General features: G+C 59.7%; 1 protein-coding gene across 1 annotated transcript in view; it reads right to left on the reverse strand.

Moving 5' to 3' along the window:
• MAP3K10 (mitogen-activated protein kinase kinase kinase 10) overlaps positions 1-11442 on the reverse strand; it is a 72272-nt gene that overhangs the window by 2594 nt on the left and 58236 nt on the right. The window contains 9 exon segments of the mRNA XM_004710495.3: positions 116-228; positions 311-452; positions 2160-2276; positions 5205-5451; positions 5995-6170; positions 6548-6696; positions 8369-8549; positions 10888-11316; positions 11319-11438. Coding sequence (XP_004710552.2) covers positions 116-228; positions 311-452; positions 2160-2276; positions 5205-5451; positions 5995-6170; positions 6548-6696; positions 8369-8549; positions 10888-11316; positions 11319-11438 — 1674 coding nt within the window.

The following is an 11442-nucleotide window of genomic DNA, read 5'->3' on the forward strand; positions in this document are numbered from 1 at the left end:
GAAACCTCTCCCCGCCCCCTGCAGCCCCCAATCCTCTTCCTGTGAAATCCTGACCCCACCAGCCCTAGGGCATGCCATTCCCCACCCCCCACCAACAGGCTCTCACACCCCTTACCCATCTCGTTGAGGCTGGCAAAGCCGGGGGCGATGGGTGTGTGTTTGGGGGACTTGCCCAGGTTGGGGGCGCTGGACGACCACTGTTTGCTGCCTTCCCCCAACGTCTTCAGCCTGCAGGGGCGCCCGGGCACGGGGGGTGAGGCATCAGTTGTGGGGGGGCGGGAGGAGGGCACCCCCCCAGCTGCTGCCTTACCTCTCCTCTCCGCCGCCCCGTTCCTTCTGCAGCGTCGAGCTGGGCCCCCAGGTCCGGCCCTTCTTCTTGCTTCCAACCAGCTCTTCCGTCTTTGGGGGCCCACTGCGGCCCCAGGTCCCGCCGCCCCGGTCCACGGGAGTCACTGGGCCAGGAAAAAAGGCCACGTGGTTACTGGGTCTTGGAGAGCACCCCACACACACACACTTGGCCCCCAGATGTCACTTTCTTGGAGGGCGCCCACCCTCCCCAACCTGGCTCCTTTTTAGCTCCCACCATGCCCCTCCCTGCCAGCAGCCCCGCCCCCTCCCCTCCAGTAAAGCCCCCCCCACAGCCCCAGCAGCTGCCCTACCACACACACACATTCACAGACACACCACACTCAGCCTAACCTACCACCCTTCACTTATTCCCAAACGGCCACTGTCACTGTGGGAGCCACCGGGGTTGGCCTGGATGACCACTCTGCTGGCTTCTCCTTCCCTGCCCCCTCCCCACTAAGCAGGCTAATAGGTGAGCAGGGGACGCAGGGACCAAGACAGACAAAAGCCCCTGCCCTGAGGGTGTCCCGCTCAGAGAGACACCCTCAGGGCCCTGGTGACACCAGGGGTTAGGCGAGGCTCAAACCTACAGGGCGCTGCCTGCCCCTACCAGAGCCTCAAACCCTGAGACAGTGCCTCTCCTCCGACGGGAGGGCCACTGGCGGGGTGGGGGCTGGTTGGAGCAGGCAGTAAGAGTTCATTGAACAGGAGAGGGGCGTGAATGATGCAGGGTGTTAGACTGGTCAGGTGAGGGGTCAGGGGCTTCAGGGAAGGCTCATACTGGAGGTCATCTTGGAAGTGAGGGGGCAGTCTCTTCATGTGAGGCCAGAACAGAGCCCGGAGCATGGGGGGGAGGGGCCAGCAGAGCCCGGGGCGTGGAGGGGAGGGGCCAGCAGAGCCCGGGGCGTGGAGGGGAGGGGCCCTGCAGCAGTGCTTGGTGAGACACAGCCCAGGTTAAGGCACTTACTGCAGGCTATTCCCAGGCAGGTGCCTTCCCACCTTCAAGCTTTTGCGCAGGCTGTTCCCTTGACCTGGGGCTCCCTCCCCCCTAGGCTGCACCCCTCCCCAGCTGGCCAGGCTGAGATGTGCGGGCAGGGGCGGTTCAGGCCAGGGGTGAGTGATGGGAGCCATCCTGGCTTCCTTCAGCCCATCACCAACCCCTAGGAGCCTCCCCTCTGCTAGGGCACTCACTCCCACAGCCGTTCTCTCCCTCGGAGACCCCCTCTCTGGTGGGGCCATCAACCCACTGGTCCCTCTTCCCCTCTGCACGCTGCCGGGCAGCCAGAGGGAAAGGGACATCAGCAGGCTTCACTTCCTCGCTCAGGGCCCTCAGGAAACCCAAACCCCTCTTCCCCCAACCCTCACCTCTGCTCACAAGGCCTGCTGAGATCCCGTCCCTCTGAGCTCAAGTCCAGGACCCCCCCCTGCCACCACCACCCCCACTCTGCTCCAGCCAAGTCACTGCCCTTCCTGGCGATGGGCCTGTTTCTACCTCAATGCCCCTGCCTGTGCTGTTCCCTCTGCGAACTCGCTCCTGACCAAGCAGGGACCGCTCAAGACTCCCCTCTGGGGAGAGGCCTATATGGCCCTGCCTGCCCTGGCTTTCTAGCTCTGCTTGTTTACTAGCCACCCCACTTCCAGGCCCCCACGAGACACGAGAAGGCAGGGATGACATGTGTGACCTCGAGTTCCCATCCTAACGCAGCCCTCTGAGAGGCCTGGGCTCAGAGAAGCCGCGTGGCTGGGGGGATGGGGATGGGGACAGAGAATGGCCCTCTGCCAGGGGCTGGGGCTGGGGGGGTGGCACTTACAGCGAATGGCCCTTAGCCGGGGGATGATGCTGGGGCTGGCCGGGGGGCTGGCCCCATTGGATCCTTTTCGCTTCTCCAGAGTCGGGGAGGCCTGCACGGTGATCTTATGCTCAAAGCCTATGGAACAGAGAGGAGGCCTTTGTCAACCCAGCCCAGGAGGCAGAGTGGCACTCAGACACAAGTCACAATGTGCAAACCCCCCTCAGCATCGGTACCCCACACCAAATACCCATTGGAAATGTCAAGCCCCAGGACCCACCTGAACCAGCAACCCTGGGGTGAGTGGTCCCATGTGCCCTGGGAGCCCAAGTGACGTGCAAGTCAGAGAAGCCGCACCTGAGGGCCCAAGGAGCTAGGCCTGAGGGTCCCGTAAGAGCCCAAGGGCCCATGGCCACTGAGCCCCAGAGTCCGGCTGGTGTGCCCCCCTACCAACCAAAGGCTAGACTTTCCGTTTTATTGAATTGCAAAGCTAATTTACATTTAGAGGGAACACCAACAGCTACTGAAGGCATTTCGATGTCTCTGGACCAGCTTGGATCAACCTGACCCCTAGCGCTCCTCTTTCTACCAAGTTACCAATCAGAATTCAGCTCAGGGATGTCTGACACTGGGTGGAGACAGACTGTCAATAAGCAATGGAGTTCAGGGATTTCATTTGGGGGAAAAAAAACAAACGGTGAAAGGTTGCAGCAGTGAATTTTCTTGGCGTTGGAGTGCTTGTGAACAGATCATATTTGGGGTACACTGGGGTAAATAAAAGATCTCCCCAGAATGAACTTCCTCCGTTTCTTCATCATTTTAAAAATGTGGTTCCTGGCACAACCACAGCAGCGCAGCTGCAGACACCAAACATCGATGGCTTATAGCATCGCAGAGAGCAGCCCACATCTGGGGTCACTGAAGAGGAACACACACACACCCAGGACACAGCCTTTCCAGAAAAACCCGAAGAGCCTGAACGGAATTAAGTCTGGCTGTTAGGTTGAGCCAAGGAGCCCTGGGGGTGCATGGTGGCTTAAACCTTGGGCTGCAAGTCAGTGGTTAAACCTACCAGCTGCCCCAGGGAACAGATATGAGGCTATCTGCCCCCACAGAGGTGGCCAGCCTCAGACCCTTAGGGAGCAGCTCTCCCCTGCCCTCGGGGGCTGCTATGCATTCCAACTGGACTTGACAATGGACTCTGGTTGATTAAGCTGCTCCAAGTCCAAAAAGCTGCTTTGATAAGACCAGGAGGGGCTGAGCATCAGCACTTTCTTTTTTCTTGTTAGGTCATTTTTCTTATAAAAAATGTTTAATTTTAATAAATCATTTATTGGGGGCTCTTACAATAATCCACACATCACTTGTATCAAGAGCATCAACACGTTCACAGGTGGCCTAGTGGGTTATGCATTGAGCTGTCAACCCTGTGGTCAGGAGTTTGAAACCACCAGCTGCTCCATGGGAGAAAGTGGAGGTTTGCTACTCCCATAAAATGCTACAGGTTTGGAAACCCACAGGGCAGTTCTACCCTGTCCTATAAGGTTGCTCTGAGTCAGAATTGACAGGATGGCAGTGGGTTTGGCTATTCTAATATCAGATTCCCCAGGTGGTGCAGACAGTTAACATGATTAACCAGAAGGTTGTTGGTTTGAATCCACCTAGAGGCACTTTGGAGGACAAGTCCTGGCAATCTGGTGCCCAGAGGTCATAGGCGGGCAAGGCTGAGCACACCCAGTTCTACTGGGACACAAAGGTCAGAGCCCGGCCTGGCTGAGCACTCGCAGTCCTACGAGGACACATACGGTTGGCCATGGGTCAGAATGTCATTCAGGGCCCCGGGGTCTAACCTATTACGCCTGACGGTGGGGGGACCTGGGCGAGCTGAGGAGCCCCCTGCCCCCAAATATGTGAGATCCACGGTAGCCCCTACATGGTTATAAAATTTGGGACTGGCTTCTCTGTGACATAAGGAGGCAGGCACAAGTGAGCACAGACAGGGGACCAAATGCACCACTCCACCTGAGACCCCCAAGAAACAGAAGCTCCTAAGAGAAAGCCTCGCCTCCCCCTCTCTAAACCAGCAGTTCTCAACCTGTGGGTCTTGAGCCCTTTGGGGGGGGTCGAAGGACCTTGTCACCAGTGTCCTCTGATTCACAACAGAAGCAAAACGACAGTGACGAAGTAGCAACGAAAATAACTTGATGGTTTGGGGGTCACCACTACATGAAGAACTGTATTCAAGGGTCGCGGCATGAGGAAGGTTGAGAACCACTGCTCTAAACTGTGAGAGAGTAAGCTTCCACTCCTTAGGACCCCCGCCCCCCCACTCGGTGAGATAGCCGCACTAACTAAGCCTGGAGCAGCTACACCGGCTTGCACCTGGGCCAGCAAAGCGTTTCCTCAATGCATGACTGTCACTGCAGCGGATCCTTAGAGGGTGCTTCCAACCTGCAAGGGCGAAGACAGCCTCTTCTTTCTCCCAGAGGGCGCCTGGTGGGTTTGAACTGCTGGCTTTGCGGCTAGCAGCCCAATGCCCAGCCCACGATGGGGCCAGGCTCACTCACTGCCACCCTGTCGATGCCGAGTCCTAGCGGACCCCCCCCTCCCAGGGTTTCCAAGACTGTCACTCTTTACAGGAGTAGAAAGCCTCCTCTTTCTCCCTGGGGAGTGGCTGGTGGGTCCGAAATGCTGCCCAACACAGGACCCACTCCCCCTCTGTGCCACCAGTCAGGGTTTGGAAAGGCCAGCGAACGGAAAGATTAAAGGAAATTTTAAAAATTGGGTGAGAAAACTACAGAGAGATGCCAGAGAGCAAACTACCTTCAAAGGGGACATTGGGGACTGAAAAACAGGGGAGGGGTGTTTGAGAAGGGGCATGGGGGGGGGGGCATCTGCTGTAGCCGTCCTCCGTCTTCATGGGGGGTGTGACCCTAATAATTTACCATGTTGTACGTTTCGGTGGTCATTTCTGAATCGGAATGAGCGCGAAAGTCACCGCCACCACCACCAACCCCTCCCCGCCAAAGCCAGGCAAGGGAGAGAGAGGGGCCGGAGCGGCCGTACCGGAGGGCAGGCTGATTCGGCTGCTGCCTTCGCGCAGCTTGAGCAGGCGGCTGCGCTTGAAGTGGCCCTTGCGCTTGCGCACGCGCGGCTTCTCCTGGCTGAGCTGGCACATGAGCAGGTGCAGCTCCCGCTCCACGATGTCCATCTCGCGCTCGGCCAGCTCCTGCTCCCGCCGCCGCAGCTGCTCCTCCTGGAAGCGCTGCTCCTGCGCCGCCCGCAGCAGCTCCTCCTCTCGGCTCCGGAGCGCCTGCGGAGATGCCCCCCATGGGCACATGGGAAAGGGCCCGGGGTGGGTGTGGGGGCGGGGAGGGCGGAGTGACCGGGGCCCCTGGAAACGGGCACCATGCGGTGCTTGGCACGAGGGCGGCCTGCTGTGGGGCCAGAGTCCAGCCGGCCCACACTTGGCTAGCCAAATGGGGTGTCTGGGCCAAGGCCCCGTGCTACTCTGAAGAGGGGAGTCCCTTTTCTGTCCACCAGCCTCCCCCTTGATTTTTAAGGTTTAAACTTCTTCGTGTAGGAAAACCTTACCTAGGAGTGGAGAGAGAAGGGAGAGCCCACCCATACCGCTGCGTCCAACCTCAACCAGCATCGAACGTGGCAACCCTCCCTTCCCTCCCTCATTTCTGCCGTCACAGTTCGCCTCGGGGTCCCTTAGGAAGCTGTCTCTCCACACGGGGTGGGCCCTGTGTGGGGTGCCAGGCTGGAGCTTGGGGGAGGGGCTCTGACGCACCAGAGCCGGGGCTCTTGCTTCCCCACCCCACCCCCACCCCCAGCCTGCCTGGGCCCCCACCTTCTCTTTGGTTCGGAGGTCGTCGAACATGTGCTGGACCTCCAGCTTCCAGTCTTCCTGCAGCGAGTGGAAGGACTCCAGGGGCATCTGGAATAGGGCTGACTGCTCAATGACTTCAAGCTGCTTCAGGATGCTGCCGAAGTCCGGCCGCCCGTGGGGGTCGGAGTCCCAGCATTCTGGGGTGGAGGTGAAGAGGGAGGGAGGGCAGTGGGAGGGGCTGGAGTTGCCAGAGGCCGGGCTGGGAACCGGCCTCCTCAGGGGAGACAGCAGACTTCAAACTACTCCCCTGGAGGGGCTGGGGGGGGGGAGAATCAGAGGCTGTGGGGACCCCAGGGCCATTGGCCCTTGCTGTGTTCTCAAGAGCTGTGGGCCAAAACAAGAGCTGGTTGTGAGTGGGGGGTGCAGGGGTGAGAGGCATTCTTTATGGCTTCCAGCACCCTTTCTCTCCACTCTGGGGTCACTGGTAGAGCTCGGCGTGAAGGTAAGAGGTCTGCGCTGGAGGACCCCTGCTACCCCCAGCTGGGCCCACCCTCACCATGGGGCCCTGGCTTACCCTCCAGCAGGCGGGCAAAGGGCTCGGGGCACGTGGAGGGGATGGGCAGCGTCAGCTTGTTCATAGCCACGCCATACGCCACAGCCAAGGCATCGATTTCATGGTAAGGGACCTCCCCTGTCAGCAGCTCCCAGAGCAGCACCCCGAAGCTGCAAATGGAGACAGGGAGGGGGATGGTCCACCTCCCCCAGCCTTGCCCCCACCCCAGACAAAGCCCGCCCTTGGTGGAAGAGACCATAAGACCCTGACTTAACCTTCAGCAGTTCACAAGGTGGGGCGTAGCAGGCTCTCTTCTCTCACCCCTTGCCCGAAAACTTTCATTCCTGTGCCATGCCCACCGGGCAATGCTACCTTCTCAGTCCCTGGGCTGGTCCCTACTCCACCCTACACTCCTGGCTGAGCCCTGGACTTCCTCCCTACTTGGCTTTGCAGGCTGTGGACTTCATCTACAACACTCACCCCTTTGGGCACCTATTTGCTCTTCAAGACTCAATTCAAGAGCCCACTCCAACAGGGAGGCCTCCTTCATTCCACAAGCGCCAAAGCTGGGCCAGGGGCCCCTGCTCCTCAACCCTGTGGCCCTGGCAGCTTACTGCCCTCTAAGACCTACCAGGCACTGACTCCAGGACAGGCCCCTTCTGGGCACCCTGGGGAAGCCTCACAAGAGCCTGGGAGGCAGGAGGTACTCTACGGCCCGCTGTGTGGGGTGAGCAGGTGTCGGCTCAGAGAGGGTCAGCTGAGTACCCGAGGTCACACGGCGAGCGAGGGCTGGAGCCACGACTGGACTCTGGGGCTGCCCGACGTCCAGGAGAGGCCGTGAAGGGCGCAGTCCTGACTGCAGTGCTGTGTTACAGCCGGCCCCAGGGCACGGCGTCCTGCTGGCTCCCTCCAACCACTTTGTTTGGTGCCAGCCATCTGCAGGTTCTTGACCCTGCAACGTCCTACCCATTCATTCATTCCATAGCCACACACCCTACTGTGTGCCAAGCCCTGGAGGCATGGCAGTGAACTAGAGATGCAGCTCCTGCCTTGGCCCGGAAGAGCACTGGTGAATTTACACTGCTGGAAGGAGTTGTCCCTCCTCCCTGGCCTGTGGCCATTCGAGTACTGGCTGGCTGATGGAATGGAAGAGGAGGAGGAGGAAGAAGAGGAGTTAGGGTTCAACTAACTTCTAGGAAGTGTCCTGTAAGGAGTACCTTCTCCTCCTTCGGACCAGTCGGAACCAGCTGGTTGGATATGATCACAGAGGCTGGCCCTCCGGCAGCCATTTTGGACTGTGCAGTGACCTTGGGAGTCCAGGTCATACAGGCCAGAGGGAAATGGTGGTGTGCGCCTCCTTCCCAGAGTAGCCGCCAGGCCTCTCCAACCTCCTCCTCCTTCCTCCACTACTTTCCCAGGTCTTGCCTTCTGTCTTTCAAAATTTTGATTAAAAGGGGGGGTGGGAGAGGGCAGTCTTTTGCCTTGCCTTGTGGATGTGTGCACTTGCCAGCCTCGAGGGCAGGGAGAGTATCTGCATTTGCTCACTGTTGTGCCCGCACAGGTGGGTGGGTGGGTGAATAAGCCAATGCACGGCTGCCTCTAAAGGTTCCAGTTTTCCGGTTTGACAAACAGGGGCAGCGTCCTGGGTGGTTTCTGCGGGGCCTTGAATGCGGCCAACCTCTCTCTCTCTCTCTCTCTCTCTCTTTCGGGGATGGCTCTTTTCCTTTGGTCACCGTAGCATGCTGGCCTGATGGGGCAGCCAGCCAGACCCTGGGCTTGGGTGGGAGACCCCGCCCGCCCCGGCCCCACCCCACAGACTGCCCGGCCCCCACCCTTCAGCACCTCCAGACGTCGCTGCTCTTGGAGAAGAGGGAGAGACGGATAACCTCGGGGGCCATCCAGGCGTAGGTGCCCGCGGCGCTCATCTTGGTGGTCTTGTGCCACTCGCGGGCAAGGCCGAAGTCCGTGATCTTGAGCACCGTGTCTGTGAGGCTGTGGTCCGCGAGGGCCTCCAGGATGAGGACTGTGCAGGGAGCGCAGGGGGGGTCACCTGTGGCCCCGCACGTCCCACTCGCCCTCTCCCTGTTCTGCCTCAGCACCTTCCTGCCCGGGGTCCCCTGCACTCAGGGCTCCAGCAGGGTCTCTGGTCAGGGCCTTGGTAGGAAGTACAAACTGTGCGGAGGGCTGCGCTTAACCTGCGTCTTCATCACAGCCCTCACCCCCCTCACCCAGAACAGAGGTTCGGCCCCAATTCCTTCCTCTTTCTAGGGCCCTCCCTCCCATCTCTGCCACGTGACTGCAGAGCCTCGTGCCAAAGGGCAGAGTGGGCTTCCCCAGGCTTCGACGTTGGGCTGACCATGGTCTTAGCAGACAAGTGAGGTGGGAGTGGCCGAGCACAGGCCGTGGATCTCACAGGCGGCTTGGGTTTCTGGCACCACCCCAAGATGGCCTGCTGGGCCCAGGAGGCAAAGCGACATCATGAGGATCATGCCTTGTCTGTATGTCTGTCACCCCGGTGTCTAAGACTTGCCGGAAGCCTCAGTCAATGCCTGAGAGGCATCAGCCAGTGGCTCCGTGGGCGATAGTGACTGTGGAGAGCTGCGTGTTCTGTTTCGTCCCATTACTCACCAGCCCCTGTTGCAGGGGCGTTGCTGGACCCCACCAGTTGGCTGTGAATCAACAGGGGTGAGAAAGGTGTCCCAGCCTTCAAAAGGGGCAGGTTGGGTGGGGGTGTGGGGCCTGCCTCCATCCACCTGGCATTTAGGGGGCATTAAAGCTTGCTGGGGCCATGGCTGAGCACTCTAAGTGAAAGGTTGGCAGTTCGAGTCCACCAGCTGCTCTGTGGGAAAAAGATGAGGCAGTCTGCTTCCCCAAAGATTCCAACCTTGGAAACTCTTGGAGCGGGGGAAGTTCTATCCTGGCCTGTAGGGTTACTGTGAGTCGGTACTGGCTCGATGTCAAGGGGTTTTTACAACCTGGGTGCAGTGGTTAAGCAGTCAGCCAGCAACTGAAAGAGGACTGGTTCCAAAGCACCAGTTTCGCGGGAGAAAAGACCTAGCAATCCTCTCTGAGGGAAGTCGGAAGCCTCATCTTTCTCCCGAGGAGCGGCTGGTGGTTTCGAACTGCTGACCTTGTGGTTAGCAGCCCAACTCGTAACCACTATGCCAAGAGCGCTCCGGCATAGCAGGCACTCTGGACATACAAGCGAACGAAGGGTGTTTCTGGTTGATGCGGTTTGTCAGGGCAGAGACTGTGGCTGTCCTGGTCTCCAAGAGGCTCCTGATTCACCGAAAATAAAAACAGAAAACCCTGAAATGTCCGAGCTCACTGCCATCGCCTCCACGCTGACTCATGGGGACCCAAGTAGGACCAAGAATGGCCCCGTCATAGGGTTTCCAGGGCTGCGCTGTTTACGGGAACACCAGGGCACATGGGCTGGTGGCTTCTCACGGCCAACCTCATGGTGAGCCATCAAGAGCTTAACCCCTTGAGCCACCAGGCCTCAATGACTGCCATTGGCTGACTGACCGAGCAGCACCTGGATCCAGAGCTGGGCTCAGGGGACGCTTCTCTTCCATTTGGTCTCTTGGATTCATTCAATTGTTTCTTCAGTCAACCCACCAGTCATCTCTGGAGAGCTGGCCACAAGGCGGGCAGCCTAGTGGGCTCCGCCCAGTGCCCCTCCCACAACCCATGCCCCCCTCCCTCACCTCCAATTGGCACAGAGACTCTGAGGACTGCAGGAAGTGGTTCTCAACTGAGTTGACTGTACCCTGCACTTGGAAGTCTGGCACAGACATGGCTGGGGGCCGGAAGGATGCGAATGGCAGCCAGTGGGGCCGAGGCCTAGGATGCAGCCAAACCACCTTCAGTGCACAGGGCAGTGTCCAGGAGGACTAGCCTCTGCTTGTCCTGGTCGGGGCACTGGCTTCATGGGTGGGATGGTGAGCACATGGAGGACTGGCATGGGATTCTCCAACAAGGATTTACTGAGTTAGCGGTTGGAAACCACCAGCTGCTTCCAGGGAGGAAGAAGAGGCTTTCTGCTCCTGTAAAGAGTTACAGTCTTGGAAACTCACAGGGGCAGTTCTACACTGTCCGTAGGATCCGCATGAGTTGGCATGGGCTCAACGGCAGTGATTTGGTTTGGATTTGGCACTCCAGTGATTTTATAGAGCCAAGGAGGCCAAAAAGGAGAGGCAGGAAAGGGCGGTCTCCCCAGCCTCCCCATTGTGGGCAACACCTATCTCACAAGCCCCGGGGGTAGGCTGAGGCCTCTTCCACACCCATGTGATCTTCTGGTTGCCCCATCCCCAGTTGCCCAGCTGCCAGGCGGGAGTGGGAGGAGACAAGACACTTACTGTTGATGGACTTGAGGTCCCGGTGGATGATGGGCACGGGGGCATCGTTGTGAAGGTAGTTCATGCCCCGGGCCACCTGCACGGCCCAGTTGACGAGTACGTGAGGGGGCACCCGGCGACCGGCCAGCACCCTGCTCAGTGCGCCCCCTCTGGCATATTCCATGACCAGGCAGAGGTGTGGGGGGCTGAGGCAGGCGCCCCGAAGGGCAATGATATTGGGGTGCCGCAACGCTCCGAAGAGCCGGGCCTCCTGGCGCACCTGCTCTGCTGTCACAGCCGGGTCCCGCTCAGGGTCCAGGCGGGCGGCCTTGACGGCCACCTCCTCGCCTTGCCACAGGGCCCGGTAGACTTTGCCGAAGCCCCCCACGCCGATGATCTCCTCCAGCTGCAGCTCGTGGAAGGGGATCTCCTGCGGCAGCTGGAGGCCCGCCCGGTCCACCAGCCCTCGTCGCCAGACACGGCACAGTCCTGGGAAAGCACCTGCACGCGGTCGCCCCTCCGCAGGGTCAACTCCTCGTCGCCCGCCGCCTCGTAGTCGAACACTGCGGTCCAGAC

The sequence above is a fragment of the Echinops telfairi genome, unplaced genomic scaffold, assembly GCF_000313985.2.
Source record: "Echinops telfairi isolate 266 unplaced genomic scaffold, ASM31398v2 ScPeMD7_655;HRSCAF=1070, whole genome shotgun sequence".
In the NCBI taxonomy this organism is placed as follows: domain Eukaryota; kingdom Metazoa; phylum Chordata; class Mammalia; order Afrosoricida; family Tenrecidae; genus Echinops; species Echinops telfairi.